The sequence below is a fragment of the Cheilinus undulatus genome, linkage group 2 (assembly GCF_018320785.1).
Source record: "Cheilinus undulatus linkage group 2, ASM1832078v1, whole genome shotgun sequence".
Classification (NCBI taxonomy): Eukaryota; Metazoa; Chordata; class Actinopteri; order Labriformes; family Labridae; genus Cheilinus; species Cheilinus undulatus.
In genome coordinates, this window is record NC_054866.1 from 13275356 (window position 1) to 13297613 (window position 22258).

At 38.4% G+C, this 22258-nt stretch overlaps 2 protein-coding genes across 2 annotated transcripts in view; one reads left to right on the forward strand and one right to left on the reverse strand.

Moving 5' to 3' along the window:
* Positions 1-2972: 2972 nt before the first annotated feature.
* LOC121517736 (E3 ubiquitin-protein ligase rnf152-B) lies at positions 2973-8874 on the reverse strand. The gene has a single exon (XM_041799739.1). The coding sequence runs from the start codon at positions 8695-8697 to the stop codon at positions 7927-7929; it is 771 nt and encodes a 256-aa protein (XP_041655673.1). The 5' UTR covers positions 8698-8874; the 3' UTR covers positions 2973-7926.
* An 8679-nt stretch (positions 8875-17553) lies between these two features.
* Positions 17554-22258, forward strand: part of sgpp2 (sphingosine-1-phosphate phosphatase 2) — a 29857-nt gene continuing 25152 nt past the window's right edge. The window contains exon 1 of the mRNA XM_041809123.1: positions 17554-17900. Coding sequence (XP_041665057.1) covers positions 17679-17900 — 222 coding nt within the window. The 5' untranslated portion in view covers positions 17554-17678. The remainder of the gene's footprint in view (positions 17901-22258) is intronic.

Sequence of the window (22258 nt, forward strand, 5' to 3'; positions counted from 1 at the left end):
AGTCTCTGCACATCTTTACTTCTGCATGGCTACTTTTTCTACCCTGTCAACTTACCTACCTGTTGACAATTAGCCTAAGTACTTTTAAAATGCCGCCCCAGGTGTTTCCAATTAGTACCGTTTACTTTTCCAGTCTTTTGTCGCCCCGTCCCAACTTTTTTGAGTCATGTTGTTATATGTTGTTGATGCTTTTATGTAAATAAGATTTGTGTTTATGAGATCCAAAAGCCATTGCATTCTGTTTTTATTTAAATTTTACCCAACATTTTTGGAATTGGGGTTGTGAAAAAGTGTAAAAAACACAACATATGAATGAGTGGAAATGAAGTTGGAGAAAATTATGCACCACAGAAATTGGTGACAATTTTTGCTATCATGCTTTAAAAACACCAAATCCAAAAAAGAGAGGGTTAACAAATCCTGGTGCTTCTTCTCATAATTCACGAATAAAAAAGTTAAGCTGGCATTTTTCTGTGGTCATATTTTCAACATGTCTCCGTTTGGTGTCATGGCTACTTCGTAAACACACATGTGCCTTAAACTATTTTCCAGTCATCAGAGCTGATGGAGAAGTACAGCTCTGCTAACATACAATAGGCTTGAGTGTGCTGCTGCTGCTGCAACAAACTGACCAATCAGTGAACAGAAACCTGTTTATAGTGCTGAGCAGGTCTCAAGGCTTGAATAAGTTAAATAGTGTGAAACTTTTGATTAAGCATGAAAAAGCCACAGTAATGTAGGCAGAGTTGGTTTATCTGTTTAGTTTACTTATAAAGGGAAAATCCTGTCTCTAAATGGTTTAATTTATATCAACATAAAGGAAAGCTTTATATGAATATGTAAACTCATACAGGGAATCTCAGGATGTTATATTAACAGGACATCATCTACCGGCCCATACTGAAAAATGTATTTACTTTTAATCAAGCTTAAGCCACCAGATGTTTACACAAACAGACCAACATGAGAAATGAAGTTAGAGGAAGAGAGTGTTATTCTTTTATTTGACAGCATGCAGTACTCGTAATCTTCCAGTAGGGGGAGTGTTTGATGCACAGCAGGGAGGATATTAGACTGAAAATAAATAGGTGCATGATGCAAATAAATTGATTTACTGGACTACATTAAAAGGTCTATGAAAGGAGTTCCTAATATTTGCCCCCCCCCCCCCCCCCCCAAGTTAGATAACGTTGAGAGCAAAATAGAAAGCCTTTAGTACAATGCAACCACACAGTACTACAACTTCAATAAGGAATTAAGTTATATAATATGCAGCATCATCAACTATGTGAATTTAATACATTAAAAAAACACCAAATTAAGTCACATACAAATTTAATACCTGCAATATCTTTTTCTCTCTGTGATATGTTGATATGAAAAAACACAGGCTTGAATAAAGGTGACTGGAATCTGAATATTACAATCATTTGGTTATTTTTTACCTTTTTAAGCCTATCTTTGGCCTGTACTTACTGCATAAATATATGACATGCTACATCATTTTCAATATATGATAATATAATGAAGTGTGATAAACTGATAATAAAGAATCTGTTTTAGGATGGGGGGCATGACATGCATATTTTTGTGTCCATAATCTACTATTTCCTTCTGAAAAAAATTAATCAGTTCCTGGCATTTATCTGTTTGCTCTGTGGAACCTACTTTATATGATTATTGACACAGTTAACAACTGCATCTTAGTTGAGAGAAAGAGCATATGAATTTTATGAGCTTAGGCCTATAGCCCTGTCAACAAGGGTCATCATGCCATGTTCCTTTTAATCCCTATTAGGCGGTTGTTTCCATTATTTTCTTGCCTCTATGAACACAAATATAGATTAAAAAGTCGCAAAAATCTGTTCAAGGTTTGGGCGAATACATACACTGATCACTCTATTAGGTACACCTGTTAAACTGCTCATTAAGGCTACTATCTAATCGGCCAATGACATGGCAGCAGCAATGAACAGGATCGAGGGAACCACTGCGACTCGCAAGTTCCATCCACCTTTTCAAATGTTGCTAACATTTCTGTGCAATTCAGTCAATATGCAGGACTTACCTGCTATTATTTTATCAAAAACAGTAAAATGGCCAATATTGGGTGTCTAGGAGTCGTATTTTTGTTGCAGTGATATTAAACAGGTATGAAAATTGTTTCATTTTTACTAGTAATACAAATATTGATCAGTTAGACACAATAATAATCAACCATTATGACTAAACTCATCGTATAGATAATATTGTGGTTATTTAGGCGTTAGAAGTTGTACAGTCTTTTTACTGAGCATTAGGACTGGCATTCTCTTCTTTAAAAAGAAATCAATACCAACATAACCTCTATAGCTCTAAAGGATATTGCTATATGAAAATATGGCAAACTCCACGCAGTGTCCAGGCCCATAAGAAAATATTGCTTATATGCATAAAACATATGATGTATTTAGAAGGTAAAGCCAGACTTTTGTGTTCATTGCAAATGCTCATTTTGCAACAATACAATTGTGATTTCTTGAGTTGGCCTCCTTCCTCGTACTTTCCTTTCCAGCTTGTTATTTGTCTTCCTAATGTCTGCCTAATTCTAGGTACATTCTGGGCCAAGATCGGCTCATGTGGTGCTCTGCCTGAGTCCAAACCCCATCCTGAGTCTCCCTTTGCTTGGCCATCAGTGCATCCTCCCAAAAAGACAGCATCCACTTCCACCATCACTGCTCATCTCAACAGACAGTCCCAACTTCAATGCATTGTGACACGGCATGGTCATTGCTAGCCAATGAACCTTACCTGGGTGAAATACTGCTCTACCACCTGTGGATTTTCATGCACTTAAAAGAATAATAACAGATGCAATCAGTATTCATGTTTCCTTTATTACTGAAATGTGTTTATGTATGTAAAACAGCACATAAAGAACATTTCTCTGTGCAAATACATTTGGTACTTCAACAACAACCACGGATTCTCATTAAAACCAATAACATCTTCTAGGTCCTCTGAAATAAATACAATATGCTCACATGAGTCAAAGGTAGACCCCGTTACTTGTGTCAAATAAGAGGGTGAAAGTGCATCATCTTACGGGTGGGAGAAAGGGTCAGCAGGATGATTGAAGCAAGCATAAGGATCAGACAGGGGAGGGGTAAACATGATGTTTTTGCTTTTTTCTGCTGCAGTGAGGTAGGAACACTGCATGTGTGCAAGAGAAATAGGTGCTTAAACCACCTTAGTGTCCAAATCATCCTCCAATTTGAAAGATTAACAGAAGGTCAGGGAGCCACGAGTGCAAGTCCTCAAGGTCCATCACACATTTCTTAGTTTGACAGTCTTAAGTTCAACACATTGAACATTTTGGTTTTTGTCATTTTGAGATTGTAGCCACACAGAATGTATCCCAGATTAACACTCAGTCAGTGTGTTTACATGCATCGTAAAGTTGAGCTAGAGTTTCAGCTCTTTTATGGAATTTAAATGGACTACTGTTGATATCTCAGTATACATGCACAGCAGAATGCATTTATCTCATTTCAGCTAATTACCACAGACAGTCTTCTAACAAGTAAGCCAGTAGTTAGCAGCTAGCTGTATGTCAAAAGGTGAAAACATGGACAAACTTTACAGCTCTGTCCCAGTCTTTGCTTTACTTGTGGTAATTGTAGTAATTTCTCAAGAATATTGTAATATAATAGTAACAAGTTGGTATTTTACCAAGCAATAGCCCGGTAATATTATGAAAGTATTCACTTAGTAATAAAGTATTAATTATCAAGTAATTCCTCATAATACTGGGGCATTTCTCAGGTCATTAGGTGGTATTTACTCTAATCACCTAACCCTCTAACCCTCATAACATCTTAGCAATTCTCTAGGGCAGTGGTTCTCAACTGGTGGGTCAGAACTCAAAAGTGGGTCACAGTGCTGTTTTCAGCGGGTCATGAACTGGTTTCAGGAAAAAAAGGGGGCAGAATATTTCTGATATGAAGGCAGACATCTATCCATAAACTTTATTTTGCAGGAAAATAAGTAAATACTGATTGGTTTCTTGAGATCTTCACTTATTTATTCTCCTATCTTGGATGGAAATATTTTCATGAAAGTTAGTTTTCTTATGATAAATTATAAATGTCTTGTCATCTTTCAAAAAAAATGACTAAAACAGTGAAATAAAATGTTTGCATGCTTGCCCTCCCTAAGTGTTGGCCAATCTTTTTGTTCGGCCTCTTGGTGTGTTCCCTCCAACATCCAAAGTTCAGCATTTTTTATTGAATTAACTTAATAAAAATCAGCAATTTGGGTCTCTACTTCACATTACAGTAGGTGGTGGGTCCTATGGGTGGACCAGTTGAGAACCACTGCTCTAGGAGGTATTCTACCAAGTTATTTCTTAGAAATAAGATGATAATTTTCTATGTAAGTTGCTTGATAATCCCCAGGTAATTTCTCACTAAATTCAAGTGATTCCTTTCTGAGTAATTTTCAAGTAATTTTTAGGGTTAGGATTGGGGTTTAGGTCTAGGGTAGGGTTAGAGTTGAGTCTTGGTTAGGATTAGGTGTAAAATACCACGTAATTACCAGAGAACTGCCACAATATTACAAAGAATTGCTTGATAATTAATACATTATTAAAATGTAATGCTCCTTTAATATTAACATAGTTATTGTTTGTAAAATGCCAACTTATTACAAGGTAACTACCACCTTATTCTTGAGAAAATTACTAGATAATTACCACTTTTTACTTTAAAATTAATAGGTAATTATGGCCCACTAAAATAAGGTGTTAACACATGCTTATATGCATTTGGAAAGTCCAGTTGAAGTTGCACTAAAACAAGTCAAACTTTCAAACTGCATGCAAACACACTGAGTTAGATTTGTAACAAGAAAAGTGCTGTTTTCTATTAAGCTGTGTGGCCTCAAGCTGATTTTAGAAACAAAGTTTCTTCACTGTCTCTTTGTATGCAAACCTGCATTACTTTTTTGAGCGAAATCCCATCTAAACAACACCATTTAATCTACGAGCATGTAAAAAGGCATATAAGCATTTTGTTAGTGCAGGACTTTAAACTTTTTTATACTCCTCTTGGTATTTTTAGCAACTCATGAGGCTCTTAAAGTTCTCAAAAGTAAATGTGAGTCCCGACAATCTTTGAAGAGCAGAAACAGACACCAAATACATCCCCTGATAAGTTGAAACAGATACACAGACTTTCCTATGTGGCTTTGAAAGAAGACGATGTGGGAACTTGCAACAAAACAGCAGCTAATGTCAGCTTTTAGCCCTGATCAGACCTGTTAAACACTCTTGAATCACTGTTATCTATTCTGACCTGCTTTAAAAGCCTCATCTAAAGACCTACGTTTGTCATAGATTTAAAAAAAAAGGTGCCAGCATGGGAGGAGAAGCAGCTCCAGCTGATGGAAAACCCTGTTTTTAACTTCCGTCGTTTGAATGATGTGACAGAAAGAGGAAATCCCTGCCGACACTCAGGCTGGATGCCGTCTGTGTGCCTGCAGGAGGCCCATGCATGGATTTGCTTTTGTTTACGGTGAGGTTTGGCTTCATTCAGCGACAAGATGAGGCACACGGGTCAGAAAACACCATTTCCTTCTGATGAAAAAAACAGAAAGCTTCCCCCTTGTCTGAGCCTCACATGCACTAAAGTAGCCAAAATAACAGGATCAAAAGCACAACTCTGTGTGAATCTCCTCAGAAATCCTGAAAAAGGTGCAGCTTTTATAAAGATAAAGGAAGCAGTGCCATCCTTAAGGGGGACATTAAAGCACAAGGATTAGTTTTCACCAATCCAGAACCACTCACAACTTCCCTGTGAAGTATTTACAGATCAGATTGTTGGTACGACTTCTTTGTAGCAGAATTACATTTTCATAGAAACAAAAACACCCCCTTAAAAACTGAAATCCATCTCCTGGAAACTCAGAGGTGAACATTGCTGAATATCTGTACAATAGGACAGTGCTTCGTTGAGATATAAGTGAATCGTCATGGACCGTTATCTTACAGTGAGTGGCATTGTGGGATATGCATATCATCAATCAGGGTAGTGCGGGGGAGGATATCAGACCCTGGAAATAAGCACTTCACATTCAGTCATCACACCAACCTCACCAAGTCCAAGTCTAAGACCAGTTCAACCATCACATCAACCAACCCAGTCAACTGGGCCCATTGTGGATTCAAGTGCACGAGTTAAGGAAAAAGATTATCAAGGATCATGTTGGCCTATTGCTCCAAACAACATGAAGGCCTTTGGGTGTTTGCTATACTGATAAAAGGCCATTTTTGGACGAGATTTGTTCCTAGAAAAAAGTAAAGGGAGCAGGAGATTTAGGTGTCAGAATTATGTACATGATTGGACTGTGCAACTTGGGTCACTGGGGATTCATTTCTTTAAAAAAAAAGTGAACAACTTCCGGTTGAGTTTATTTTTAAGGTGGGAAAAACAAGACGACTTTCCTTTGTAATGGTCGAAAACTGATGAGAAAAGACCTAAAATGGTTCAATTTGAGGCGCAGATGGCCCAGTGGTTAGGCCGCAGCCCATGCATGCAGGTGGCCAAGGTTCAAGTGCAGCCTATGGCTCCTTTCCTGCATGTATCTCCCCCACTCTCTAATCACTGTTCTCCCTTAAAGGTGTAAAAAGGCCTAACATAAATCTTTAAAGAGTTCTGAATTACTTTCTTTATAGACAGAAGCAGAAAATCTGTCTTTTATATCCTGAGACGGGATGTTAGTTACAATTAAGGAGCCTTGAGGTGGATTTTAGTGTGTCAACTGTCATGTAAAACGTCTTTAGGCCCGTACTCTGTCAGCAGGTATCTCTGCACTGGTTGAATATATCACAGTTGTAGGAATCAGGCGTGCCAGACAACAATCTTATTTACATTATAAATGTCTATTCACAGTCCAAATTCAAATCTCCAAGCACAATGACAAAGAAGAAGACAGAGGGAGAGAGAGCACAGCAGAAGAGATATCATCCTTTTCCTGATGTTATTTGATTATTTACATAATGTACTTAAAGCCTGCTTGATTTCTGATTTTTTCTTACTTCAAAGAAAGTATTCCTGGCCCCAGGAAGTAGCCTTGAGGGTAATTTGATTGAGCACACAGCTGTCTGTGAACGACTTCAGAATAAAAGCATTCTGCACAAGCAAGGGGACTCTCTCCACACCAAGGGAGTTTTACTTTGAAATCACACGGACAACGTGATCATGCTTTATTTATCATGCCTGTAGCATATTCCACTGATGCAGACATACCAATAAATATTTGCTTGCTTGAGTTTGGCTCAATTGGGCCTCAGAGAAACTGCGACCAGGGTCCTAACCCCGCTGATGACAACATCCAGTCTCAGAATATGAAAATGCATCTTTGTTAGCCCCTGTTGCCTGGTTGATCATAAATCTGGTCATGTTAACATGCCCAAATGTTATATTTGGCATGCACATCAGGCCTGGTGACTAATTTGATTTCCTGGAGGCCCCTTGTGAAATGGCTCAGTAGCACCCACTTTAAATGTTCAAAAAGGGGTCTTCATAAGAGGCTACTTTCAGATACACGTTTGAAATTTTGAGGGCTTGATGAGATCTGCAAGAAAGCCTCCTGGACCCATACTCTAACTCCAACAGGAAATCTGCCATTTTGAATATATTAGCACCAATTTGAGATCTTTAGGCCCCTTTAACAGTTTTTTATAAGATCATTTTGCATTTTTTTTTTTACCTTTCGTCATCTTCTTCCTGACCATAACATAGAAAATCACCTTGTATTTCAGCTCTGACCCCACACAAAAATCTAATAACCGCTTGATTTGCCTGATCCGTTACAGAAATGAATATCCAGTGACCAAGAGCTGCATGACCATGATCACTCATGTCCATCAGTGCAGCCAGCAGCCTGTCAGGCGTTTCTCCGGGAGTTACCGGTGGCCGAGGAGCGTCCTGTCTCATGATCCGGCCTGTATTTGAGCCAGCAGATGAGCCATGTGACGACCACCGAGAACATGGCCAGGATGCTGGCTACCGACAAGCAAATGGGTCCGGCCGGCGAGGGTGGGATGCTGTGACTGTGCACAAAGATCAGGCCCATGAACAGCAGCACCAGCATGGACAGGAAGGAGAAGATCACGCACACGCAGCCGGTGGTCAGAGCCACTCTCTTGCAGCTCTGACAGCTGTCGTAGCGCACCGAGTCCTGGGAGAGGGTCGTGGCCGTGGACACGGTGGTGGACGGGGTCGCCTGGCTGGCGCTGGACGTCCCCGACGCCTCCTCCCGGCGGAGGGCGACGAGGGCTGGGTGCAGCGGGGGAGGGTAGGGAGGTAAAGCGTCCTGAGGCAGGGGGTCCGAGTCGATGTAGAGCGGAAAATCCTCCGTCACCTTGGTGTTGTTGGGCAGGTTTTGTATCCGATAATCCGGCACCGGAGTCCGATGGCGGCAGACGGGGCAGCTGATGCGCCATGGCCGCTCCTCCCGGAGGTGCAGCGTGTTCAGGCACTCCTCACAAAACGTGTGCAGGCACTCGAGGATCTTAGGAGCCCGGCGGTCAAGGTCGAAATAATTGTAGCAGATTTTGCATTCGTACTCCTCGTAGGGGAACGCCGAGGAGGCCTCACCGGGGGGTTCCGCTCCGTTTGATGTCAAATCTACCTCTGCCATGTCATCTTTCGACATTCACATTCTCCGCTGAACACAAAGGGAGCTGCTGGCGGACAGATGCTTCTGATGACGGTGCACGTCTCTCCTCCTCTCCCCCCTCCTCTCCCACGCGCTCATTGAAACGCCATCATCCCCGCAGACATGGTTGATGTGTTATTGTTATCGTTGATGATGACGGTGGTGGTGGTGGTGGTGTTGTTGTTATAATCCCCTCCGCGATCGTTATCCAGAGTGGCGCGCGCGTCTGCCCGCCTGCTGCTCGATCCAAACGATCGGGATCCCGGTGAAATATTAAAAAGCTTCTCATTTAGTGCCTGGCTGTGTGGGAATAGATGATGTAATGGTGGTGCTCATCCGAACATCCCACAACCCGGGGAGAGCGAGAGAGAGAGGGAGAGAGAGAGAGAGAGGATGTGTCGCCTTAACTTTATGTTGATCATCAGCGACAGAAGGAGTAAAAATGATCAGATTACTTTGTTGTTTAGAAAAACCCTATTTTAATATCAAAAGCTCCAATGTTCTAGTAGTAGGGGAGACCAGGGTTTGTTTTAACTGGGCTGTCAAACACTTAAGTTTTTTTTTTTTTTTTTATCACAATTAACCCTTTATCCACCTTATTCCTAGCCCCCATGATACTTTCCTAAAATGTGGGCGCAACTTCCGGTCTTTTCTGTCTACACGGGACTCTGCATAAAAACCAGATGCAAAACGTGATTATTACAGCAATTTGGAGATTAAATATTTAAATTGCATGGTTACACCTCAAACAGGATAATATCCTCTTCTAGAGACGACAAAGTGAAGAAATTACCTCAGATAACCTAGGCAAGAATATTTAGCTAACTTTATTAGCTGCGTTAGCTAATAGATTAACACGTTTTGTTAAAGGACTTAAGACACCAACTTAAGATTCTCTGTTTAATTTGTGGGGTTGCTGAAATTCTTATTTCACCTACTATCCCTCTTAAAATAAGGGAATTATATCGATATTACAAACTCTTTAGTGTGGTAAATTCCAAATTTTGTAGTATTAAGAACTAATGATAATTGAATATTGAAATAATCACATTCATGAAACATTTAGACCGTGGACATCATGTTTAAAACACCATTGTTGAAGACATGTATTTTACTGTGTCATGTTATTAGTAGCAGCTACTAAATCCCTTTAGTTAGCCCTTGGAAGAATCTCGTTTTTGCTATTATTGTTACTGTACAGGAAGTTCCGCCCACATTTGTAGCAACAGTAAACCCCCTAGGAATAAGGTGGCTAGCACTCATTGAAACACTTGGAAATACACAACTGAAGCGCTGGAATATCATTGGTGGAAATCCCCATACTTTTAGACTTTTGTCATTTATATATATATTTTTTTAATTGCTATGGCAAAAATCAAGGTCAATGAAGTGACCATATATGGTTCCTTAAACATTTATGGTAAAAATAAAAATTAAGGATATGCACAATAAAATGGTAATAGTGCAAGACAAACACATATAGAATCTAATGAGTATTTACTTGCACATCAAAAAATATTTAAATACAAATATTCTTTTTACAAGACATAATGAGGTTGTCTTTCTGTATATCGTTGGCCTCATAGCTAAATTGCCTAAGTAATATTTTAAGGTTTTCAGAAAAAAAGAAAAACACATACTTTGGAAAATACAGAATGTTTTCATTTATACTGTAACAGTAAGTTCTATGTGTGAAGACGTTTCTTAACCAAGAAAAGCCACAAGGACTGCACCACAAGTAATGTTATAAAACTGACTAAAATGACAAATATTTCATCATTTATAGGCTACCACTTGTTTTTCTTTTAATTCCATCAGAAACTGTGAAAAACATTTTAGCAGAAAATAAAAACTTATAAAAATCACTTGAGCATAATAAAACTATTATAAGGTTTAAAAAACTGACCAAAAATGACATCATTTTTATTATTCATACCTTAAAAAATTATTTAAGTTGTTAACTGTAAATTATTTACAAACCTATGGCAATATCCAGCTACACTATGGATTACTGTTGTCCTACAATGAAATTAGTTATCAGTCAAGAACTTCCGGTAGCCTATCAGTGGTTCTCAACTGGGGGGTCAGGACCCAAAAGTGGGTTGTGAAACTGTTTCAAGTGGGTCACAAATGTGTGTAAGGAAAAAATAAGAGGCAAATAGTTTATGTGTATAAAAGCCCTAAGTAGAACTTTTATACATTTTGGGGGTTTTCTTGTGATGACAAGTAAATTTCATTTTTTCCCCTCAAGATTTCGATTTTCTTCTCTCCTTATCCTTAATAACAAAGCTTGTTTTCCCAAAGATAATTAGGAAATTCCTAGAAAAACTGCAAAATTTTCATGGCATCCTGGGAAAAATGGAGTGAAATAAAATGTATGCATACTTGCCCTTCTGCAATAATGTGCTTTTTAAAACACATCTTTTGTCTTTTGTTCTATTCATGGTCCAAACTAATATTTTTATTAGATCCATTTCAGTGGTTAAACATTTTGAAGAATTTGTGTTGCAGTTTCACGTAATGGGTTGGGGTTGGTCCTTATGTCTAGTCACTTGAGAACCACTGGCCTATAGATTATGGATAAGAACAGGGATTTCACCACAGAAAAAGAACTTGTTATGGATTGAAAAAATAAAGGTACAATTAAAGGGTAAAATGTTTCATATAACAAGGTACAGGTGACTCTTGACTTGTCAGCTTGGCTGTTTGTGAATTTTTTAGAGTAAGATGAGACACTAAGGTGCAGTGGTGAACATATTTTGCATTACTGTGGCTGCTGGGGGAATCTGCAGTGACGTAAAAAATGTGTGTTGAAAGGGACAATAAAACATGCAATTAACTGCATATTATTATTAAAAAATGCACTGATTATGGACCTTAATCAATCCTGATTTATGCTAAATGTCTTAGTTGAAGGATACAGATAGCCTCACCGTTAGGTCGAGCCCCTGACAGTGGTCAATCCCATTCTGCAGCGGCTTAAGGGTAATAGTGATATAGGAATCTCTTCTAGGGCATGTTGGCCTGTTATCCAGCTATCTCTAAAACAGCGGTTCCTAAAGTGCAGAATGAGGGGTCTGAATATGCCATCCAAAAAAATCAAAGCTTTTTCATTGTTTTTCAGGGGCATTTTGAAAATGTTGGAAACTGGATCCTCTTGTAGCCATCCTTGGAGCTACAGGCTCTACGATGGTTTTGTTTGGCACAGTGGTTGCAAAAAATAATTCTGAGAATATGGAAGATGGACTTTGTACCCACCTATAACTTGTGGATTGAGGAAATGGCTTACAGTTTGCACCTTGAGAAACTTTACAGTGAGGACAGAGGAAGATTTGAGAAGATCTGGGACCCTTTGAAATGCCTTAACCGTAAAATAATAAAGTGTGTTGGTTATAAATCATTTTGCTGCACGTGTGGAGCCCTGGAGAAGTAGTCGCTGCTTTGGTGTTGGCTAATCAAGTTCCTAATCCAAATTCAATGTAAAGGAATGTGCCTGTGTGTGATTACTTGTCTTTGCTCCTTGGGAGCAGCTTTGACAGTCATGCTCCGTCCCTCCTGCCTGACCACAGGATGCTCTGATATAGTCAACTGGGGACATTAATTAACTGTTTCCTGTAACAAAGAGCAGCCAATCTCACACAACGTGCAGGATAACACTGTGATAAAACAGAAGCCAAGATGTTCTTACATTACAGATCTCACAAACAGCTGACATTAAATTTCTGTGTAGTCCTGTTAAGTGAAATGGCTTGAAAGTGATCGTTTTTTTTATGGTTATGAAACATACTGGAATTTTTATTTATGAGCCCTTATGAGCTACACCAGTAAACTTGACCATCAACATAAAGACTGACGAGTCTATTATATTATCTCTAGTATCTGAATCAACATCAGGGGGTCAGTGTAAGTGGTGTCATCCAGTTCATTATCAAGGGCACATTCAACTTTTCCCCTTGCAAGGCTTAACATATTCACTCCAAAGCAACTAGCCAGAGAAATAGCATCCAAACAGCTGTGCGGTTTCCTTGGTAACGTTGGATGACAACATGTCACAAACAACCGAAGCCTGTTTGGTCTTGGAGTCAGTCTTATGTAACACAGACATCATTTAATGAATGAAGATTTTTTTGTTATGATCCTTGAGCATTTTCAAGTGGGAACATGGAAATCTGGATCCTTTGAATGTGGGATTACATAGCCTACAGTACCAAAGTAAAATATGATTACTGACAGCACGCTGCAGAAACCGCCCAGTTTGACATTTCTAACATCTTGGTTTCTCAAAAGGTATCTTTAACACTAAAACTACCATCTGGTAAAATTATTTCTCAACTGTGTAATTCTGTGTTAATAAAATATAAAAGTCAGTCAGTCTTTAATTTTCCCTAAAATTTTTACAAATGGCCTTTTAAATTTATTTCATAAGAAAACATTTGTTTCTCATTGTTTAATTTCATGGCAGTAGATAATCAGTGCATGTTGCTAATACTACACTTTCGGTCTATTGCTGTGCTGCCTGATCATAAATCATAGACAAGCCTTCAGCATGGATACCCAAGGCCGCCCATAAGGGAGGATAAAGGGGAGAGCTTCCTGGGGCCTAGCCAAACTGGGGGCCATGAAGGTCAAAATCAGGGTCCATTATAAAGTTAAGCAAAGATAATATTTAGTAACCTGAAAAATAACCATTCTATCAAAGCAACAAATATGAATTTTATTTATTCACACTGTGGCACAATAAAGCCCTTTCAAAATGTAAACCACTTTTCTTGAAACAGAATGAAATTTTTATTGGTAATGTTAATGATGTGGACAGTGAAATCAGACTTCATGGCTAAGCCGTAATGTGCACACACATCAGGATGCCAGAAAATAAAGCAGAAGCTGAAACTGAGCCAACCTTAATGTAAAAATAATTGAAAAAAATGTGAAAAGAGGCATAAAATGGACAAGGGACGTCAAAAAGTGGTAAAATGGGCCAAAAGTAGCACAAAAAATATGGCAAAAAGGGAAAAAAATAAGCAAAAATTGATTCAAAGTGGGGCACAGGTGGCCGAGTGGTTAAAGCGCGCCACATGTATGCGGACAGCCTGGGTTCGAATCTGGCCTGACACCCTTTACTACATGTCTCTCCCCCGCTCTCGTCCCTGTTTCCAACTCTATTCTCTATCCTCTATCAAATAAAGACACAAAAATGCCCAAAATAAACCTTTAAAAAAATGGATTCAAAGTGAAAAAATAGGACAAAAAGCAAAGTTGTGTAAGAAGTGCCAAAAATGGTCAACGAAGACATTAGATTGATCAATCAATCTTTATTTGTATAGAGCCAGTTCATGACCAATGTTATCTTAAAACACTTTACAAAGAGGGAGGGTCTAGACCATACTTTCTGTTATATCATTTATACAGACCCTTCATTAATGATATTGATGCTATTAATTAATGAAAAAAATGTATTTTTGTACTGAACTGTTTTTAAAAGGCTACTGTATGGGAATGATGTTAAGTTTCTTTAACACAACGACAATAAACCACCTATTCCCATTCCTCTTTAATCACTTTGAGCTCAGCATGAGGCAACATTCAGCAAAATTACAGTGGTAAGTAAAGACTTCCTCTTCCTGAGTAAAACTAGATTCATGTTGAGTCAACATCTGCATCATCTGCAGTTTGGGGTATAGAGAGAAAGGGGAAAAAGAGAAGACAAGAGGGAGGAGGGAGGGAAGAAAAAAGAAAACAAGCAGAGCAACAACAATAAGAGATGTATGGCTCTCCTGGATCTATATTAGGATAAGAAGAATTGGATGTAGGGGAAATGTCAGAGCAGGTTTATCAGTCTTGGGAGGATTTCTGATGTGATCAAACATCCAGTTCTCTGTCTTTGGTTAATCAGCTGTTTATAGTCTATGGTTAAACAGTTGCAGCTGATCAGTGCCTTTAATGTAAATCAACCGCTCTAATAATGGGTCAGTTTTAGTGATGCACAATATCGGATTTTTTGCTGATACCTGATATTTACAAAATAAGCACAGCTAATATCAGTACCTTTATTTAAATGTACTTCAGACCTAAAAAATCAGTCTTTAAATCACACATTTTAAAATTGGAGGATGAAAAAATTAAATTTCAGTCCTTAAAACACACTTTAAAGTACAAGGAATGATAATGAATAAAAAAAAGAATTTATCTGATGCAGGTCAGTTGGTCCAGCCTAAAAGTTTACTAACTTAAATGTTCACACGGCCGACATTTACAGCTGATATCAGCAGATTAGCCAGATATCAGCCAGAATATCAGTCGTAAATATTGGCAGAAATTTTCATATCTGCTGATACTGATATAATAGCGATAATATTCAAAGTTCCTAAGAAATTTCACCCACAGCTAGTTTAGGGTATCCAGTGAGCAGTTTTGGTGGTAAGGTGCAGAGAAGTGACCCGTTAGAGTACTTGAATCAATCTATTTTAGTTACTTTTTCATTAAAGTACCTGTTATTGACAGAAAATTGTCCTATTTTCTTTGCCAATTTGTCGTCGAATAATTAAATAGATAATGAAAACTTAAAAACAATGAAACATGCACAGTTTCTGTCTCTCTCCTTCTGGTTTGCTCAATGTTGCATGTCATTTGAGGATCAACATTTATGTTTCAGTCCGCATGTCACCAGCTTATCAAGCAAATGAGATGGCAGAAAGGACAGCGTTAAACTCCCCATTATGCTTAATTTCTAGTCAAAATAACACCCATTTAAATACAGTTTCAACTGAAAAAGTTGTCCTGGTATTGATGAGTGTTAATAATGGCAGATAAAAGAAAGCTGGATGAGACCGTTCAGTACAAAAATGCTACGTACACATGTATAGGACAAAATCACAAAATGAGAGGAGGCACTGCTCTACCCACAGTGGGAGTACAAATCGACACAAACCAAAGTTTTCTTACAGGAGCTTCAATGTTTTGTATTTCTTCCAATCATTACAGGATCATGCGGACTGTGGATGCTCCAGGCCACAGCATTGTGCCTCAGAGTCACATGAATATGTCCCTGTGCAGGTCTGCTGTTTGTGGGATTTGTAAACAATAACAAGATTCTGATTTTGGGTTGTTTTTCTGTTTTGTTGGAACCCTTTGTGACCTTGTAAAAACTCAGCTCAGTTCAGTGAGCAAATCTGCTTCAACCTTTAAAATGTCCACTGGGACTATTGATGTTTGTCCTGAAAGCTCATTCTGAGATTTAAGGGACATCATAAAAATGTCATATGATGTGAAACTTCAAAATGATGTTCATCAAATTTTGTTTCAGAGATTACTGATAGAAGTTAGAGAAGGTTATTAGAATTTCAGTGAACTATCACGTAGTTCACTTCTGTAGAAGAGACAACACTGACAGAGGGAAACAGGCACATTATTGTTGCTGTCACATGTTTCATTCCCATGAAAGCTGAATCACCTCTGTCTGGTGGTCAATACAGAGGAAAAAATGGAAAAAAGTGTTCAGAGAAAGTCTAAATATACATGCCTACAGCATGCTAGTATGCTTTATTTTCTCAAACTCGCTGACCCATCGTAAAACAATTCTCTTTCAGTGAAAGTTCAATAAAGTCAAAGAGGTGGCGAGGTAATTTAACTCCATGGACACACCACACAAACACACGTAGTGCTGGGAAATTTATCAATTTCAATTACAATTTTAGCTTCCCACAATCATAAAAATGAGATAATCTAGATCAAATGATTGCTACGCCACATGATGTGCCATCTAGAGAGACGAGGGTAAATAACAGAACGGCAGCTAGTCAACAAAATGTATCATGACCTTAGTCATAAGGCAATGCAAAAGATGCTGCAGAATTTGTTATATGGTTGTAGGTACTCCTAAAGGCAATACGATAAATTTATTTAATCATTTGAAAGTCATACACACACACTGATACTGTAAAACCACTAAGTGATTATGCTAATATTTGTGTTCTCAATACTGATAGAGATTATCTTGGCAGGGATTTATTATTAACACCCTCTATTAACACATCATTAACACAAAATAATGGGTTTCATAATACTGATGTCTGGTTCACAATGTTAATGGTAAGGTGGGACCTGTGGTGTAAAAGCAAAACTAAAAAAAAGCGATATTCAACCTCAAGTCCATTTAGCATATTATTATTTTGTGAAAGCCTGGCCACAAACCATACATCTAAGTTAATGTACTGTTAATGTAGGATGCCATCTCTGTCAAGTATACGGTAAAACTTTTGAAATAAAATTGGCATGTGCATTAGCATGTGTTGCTAAAGCTAATTTAGCTATATTGGCTTACATAGTAATGTTAACAATGTAGTTAGCATAGATATATCAATAGTATTTATAATGATAAAAAATAAATATTATTATTTAATAATAGTAACTTGGGCTGCAAGCAGCACTGGAGGTCCCTCGCACCCCAGTCGGGGTGTGTTGCAATCACAGGTATGTATGTGGGAGTAGTTAGGTGTTAGCTAACCTGTGGAGTGTGCCACAGCAGACTCAAATTGCTAAAACCACCCCTGCACAGAAGGGCTCTCAACCACAACATTAGTAGGCTTGCTTTCAGTCTCAGTGGTAGCACTAAAATGTAACCAGGTAAACTCTATATGTTATTGAACACAGTGAGCGATAAATGACACTTCCTGTTACACATTTAGACCAATGACATTCTTAACCTAGGCCAAACCAGCACAGCCACATCCCTGCTACCACACTGGTGATAAATCGTCCCTCTGCTAGCTGGAAAATCCCAGTCCAAAGGTCAGACTACTGCAGTACATCTCAAGACAATCAGGTCAGCCCACCACAAGCCCCGCCCCTCTGCTCACACCTGTCACACAGCAGCCGCACCTGCCCGGCCACATTTCACCTTACTTTCTTGCAGCCGCTCAGAAACGCAGCTGCAGTCTTCTTCTTCTACTGCTTCTACACCTGTGTGTCTCCCAGCTGACATGCTGGAGCTCCTGGAGTACCTGCATGATTCGGAGCTCGTGGCCCGTTTCCAGAGACGATGCGGACTCTTCCTGGTCGAAGGCACGAGTCACAACCGAGGTGGCACGCGCTCTGTGAGAGGAACCCATGCAGATAAACCACGTGAGCAGATGGAGAGGAGATGGGACCACCAGGATAAGAATTCAAACTATACACTAAAGGAGAACGGATGTGCTGCTATTGTAAGTTTTACCTGGATACTACCTCTCAATGATCGAGTGCAATGCGTTATTTAAATATACATTTGATTAAAAATAGAAAAAAAGTGTTGAAATGGGCGAGGATACATTTTTGCATTCAATTGATGCCACCCACGAAGTTTGAGATTAATTCAAATAATAATACACATTTATTTCTGCTCTCTGACAAAAACCAGAACGGGATTTACTGACTAAAGAAATTCAAAGGAATATAAACATTTATTTAGGCTAAAGAGTATGCAAACTAACAATGACTGGCTTTTCTCGTTTGTCTGGGTGTCTCTGTCATTGCTAGATCCTCATCTGCACAATGACTAGTGCAGAGGGATGTTTACATTCTTCTCTGTCTCCCTGTCCTTTGATAATAGGTTTATTTAGGCCAGTAAGGACACAGATGACCGAGATCAGGTTTATGATGCCTTCTTAATGTAGTTTCTGAAAGGAGATGTCAAGTGTGTGCATTGTTTATTTATTAATAGGCAAAAATTACATTAGTATAAATTATTTAGTCCCCTACTGCTGATGAAGAGCCAATAGAAGTAATGCTTTCCTCTGCTTGTACACCAGAAATAAACGGGACTCTTAAGGGAACTAAATTTGCAAGGGATGTCCAGATCAGTTTGCAGCTAGTCACCAATACCTATTATATTCAGGTAAATATTTATTAATGTTGTGTTTTGATTAGGGCTGTCAACATTCATGCATTAATTGCAATGTTAGTGAGTAATTGCATTAATCACATGCTTTATTGTCCCTATTATTGTGATTAAGTCATCTGAACCTTGTCATCAAACATTTAGTTTTTACCATTCCCTTATTTTAATTTTCAATCCATAACAGCCTCCTTTTTTTCTGGTTCAGTTAATGTCATAAGCTTCAGTCTAGTTGCTTATTTTCTTTCAAAATAAAGGCTGGTCTTTATCCAAACAGGAAGGTAAATTTGAAGACCAAAATCTAAAAATTAGGGTTGTGTTGATCTGCATTTTTGGCCTCCGATCCTGAACCGTTTATTTAATATTTAGTATTTACTGATTCCAAGTCCCGAGTCGATACTCATATTTGCTTGGATTAGAGTTTCAGTGACTTGTTTATAAAAATAAACGAAGTTAACAGAATAACTTCTAGATGTTCCGAGCTTATTTCATTTAACTTAGTACAGCTAACATTGTTATAAAACACTTCAAATCAAATTACCACTCAGAATGGTGTAAAGGTTGTTTTAAATCATAATCAATAAAAAAAAATAAAGTTATACATTCCCTTGGTGCCGTTTTTGAATTAAACCAGATAAGAATCAAAAATCCACTTAAAGTGGTCCAAACAGCTGACAGACCTGAGCAGTGAGTTTAGATAACCTCACTTTTTTTTAACAGTGGTGTAAGTGGCTTCAACTGTCACAATAAAATTATTCAATAAATTAATTTAAAATGTCATTTAATCTAAAACATTAATGAGAACACATACTAAAATTACAGGAAAAAAATGAATATAAAATAAAAACCCCTCCTGTTATCACAAGGATACAGTGCCGTGAAAAGTATTTGCCCCCTTTCTGATTCCTGAGGTTTTTAAATCATGAGTTTACTGTGATTAACCACGGTCCTTGGAAAGCTGTGTTGAATTTCACTGGCCACACCCAGGCCTGATTACCAGCAGATGTGATGAATCAAGAAATCACTTAAATAGAAGCTGTCAGATGAAGTGAAGTAGGCTACAAGATCTCAAAAAGCATCATTCCACGATCCAAAGAAGTTCAAGAATGAATGAGAAACAAAGTAATTGAAATCTATCAGTTTGGAAAAGGTTTCAAAGCCATTTCCAAGGCTTTGGGACTCCAGAGGACCACGGTCAGAGCCATTATCCACAAATTGAGAAAACTGGGAACAGTGGTGAACCTTCCCAGGATTGGTCAGCCAATCAAAATGACTCCAACAGTGGTGAACACTGAAGACAGCTGAGCAGACATGAGCAGAACTGTAACATAGAGTGGAGCAATAGTCAATAAGGAAGCAAAACACACAATAATAAACATGAAGCATAAAGCTAACATTGACATCAGAAATATATGAGCAACTTTTTGATTTATGGCAACACAGCAGGTGTTTAATAGAGTGTACTATCAACCTCAGGTGAACTGACAAGGAAGGAAGCTAGACTAAAGCTAACAGCTATCCACATTTGCTTGTTTACTCTTAAACCCTCTGGTACCCCTTGAGCCTAAAATGTACATTTGTTGGTATTCTTTTAAAAATCTCTGCCCTCTTTCACAGTTAATATTATCATAGATCTTGTTTTTTGTTCAATTTTGCACAATTTTCAAAATTCTGGCCCAGCCACAAAAATCAGCCCAATGTAAATAAAGTAAACCTCTTTTTTTGGTGTTAATATCCTTAGTGTGTGTAAAAAGTCCCCATTAAAACCCATGCAGCAACCATGCATTTTCTGGTGTATGGGCTTCATTTGAGAGTTGAGGCTTTACATTTGCCCCAGGACCATTTCTTTACCCTGTGACGTTACTTTTACCATATATGGATGCGGGCAGGAAACACATGTTCTTTTCCACCAGATTTTCAGTTATACTGCCCTCTGCTCCCCTTCTCACTAACTCTCTGAGGTTGTGTTTATGTGCAGCTCAATCTGTGAGTCTGTGAGTGGGTGTATGTGAGTGTGTGTGTTCAAGTGGACATGCATTACATGACCTTATGCCTTTATTTCTAAAAAAGCCAATTAGCACAAGTGGCACAGTTTTTCTTTCATCCCCATTCATGTGTAGTTTTAGTGCAAACATCCCACAAACCTGTAAAGAGCGCCATACACACCGGTAGTACACAGCTTTGAGGTTCCTGAGCAGGGGACATTCCCCAGCATATGAAAGAGGAATGAACCTAAACAATCCCTGATTTTGTTTACACACCTGCAGCTGCAGCGGGGTGTGAAGAGGGACAGTACATGAGACATGGTCATTCCTTACCTTGAATTCTAAGAGATGGAGCCAAGAGGAGGTCCAACAAGCCCTGGTTGATGATGGAGTCTGACTTAGACACCAAAAGTAAAACAATTTATAAATGTGTGATATTTCATAACAGGATTTTGAGGAGTGCATTTATGCACGGTGGGTGATGACATGAGTATTTTAGACTATCTGACCTGACAAATAATGCATATTAACCATTGTTGCTACTAATCATTGACATATGCCAGGCTGCAGTAATCAAAAAAGAATTAATCTGCTTTGCATGTAGTATACTGAAAAAAACTTTGTGTATTTTCCATCTAAAATGCAGTGACAACATGATCAAAACATGGCATTTAAAAGGGTTAAAAATGTAAAATGAATGAGACTTTCACATTTATGATTAGGGCTGACCTTAGTCAAGAAAAATCAAATTCAATAAAAGTTAAACAATTTAGAAATGTATCATTTTTCATAACATGATTTAATAAGAAAATAAGTAATCAATTTTCAATGTAGTATCTTGAAAAAATATATATATATTTTTTTTCTTTCATCAAAAAAATAGTTTGTTTACAGTACAAACATGGTATTTAAAGGGTTAAAAAAATATGACAACTATTGATTATTTGGTATTTTTGTCAATGGCACAAGTTGATAACCTTGCAAAGCAGATGGATACGCCTGTTTCCTTGTTTCTCACTGGCGAATCCATCTTGCAAAGCTCCCATCTGAACCGTTTGGGCCCGGTTAGAAAGTGACAGGACCAATCAGTATCGAGGGGCAGTACTTTCAGGTGCAGCAGAGTCGTGACGTAAACAAGCATCAGCAAGAGCTGGTGTAGTTATGGAGGAAGAGATTAGCGTGGATGCTGCTAAAGCGTCAGTTTTATCAGAACTTGACAATATTTCTTTGTTAAAAGAAGAACACAGAACAGCAGTGAGTTGTTCTCTTTTCAAAAACAGCAAAAGTCAAGTACTTACATGTCTATTGTCGCCATGTTTCGCATTATACCTTAGTAGCTGCACAAACGCAGCTTGATAGCAGCTACGTCACGTGTTTTGTTGCTTTGATTGGCCCGTAGAGATGTGACAGAACATTCATCCAGTCACCCTCCGAGTTTTTTTCAAAGCCTCTGCCTTTTCTCAAACGTTTCCTATTGAATCCTTCCCAGATGGATGTCAGCTTAACAAGTTGATGAAACTAGGAAAAAATAAAACAATGAATGATAAATTAATATGACTATTTTATTTACATTAATACTCCCCTGTGCATTTTAGACCCACTAGGAAGAAGATGTGTCAGCATTTTGTAGGGACACCAGAGGATGAAGTCATGTTTGACTGTGTGAGTTTTGATGTTTCAGGAGTCGAGACCTGGCCACCAC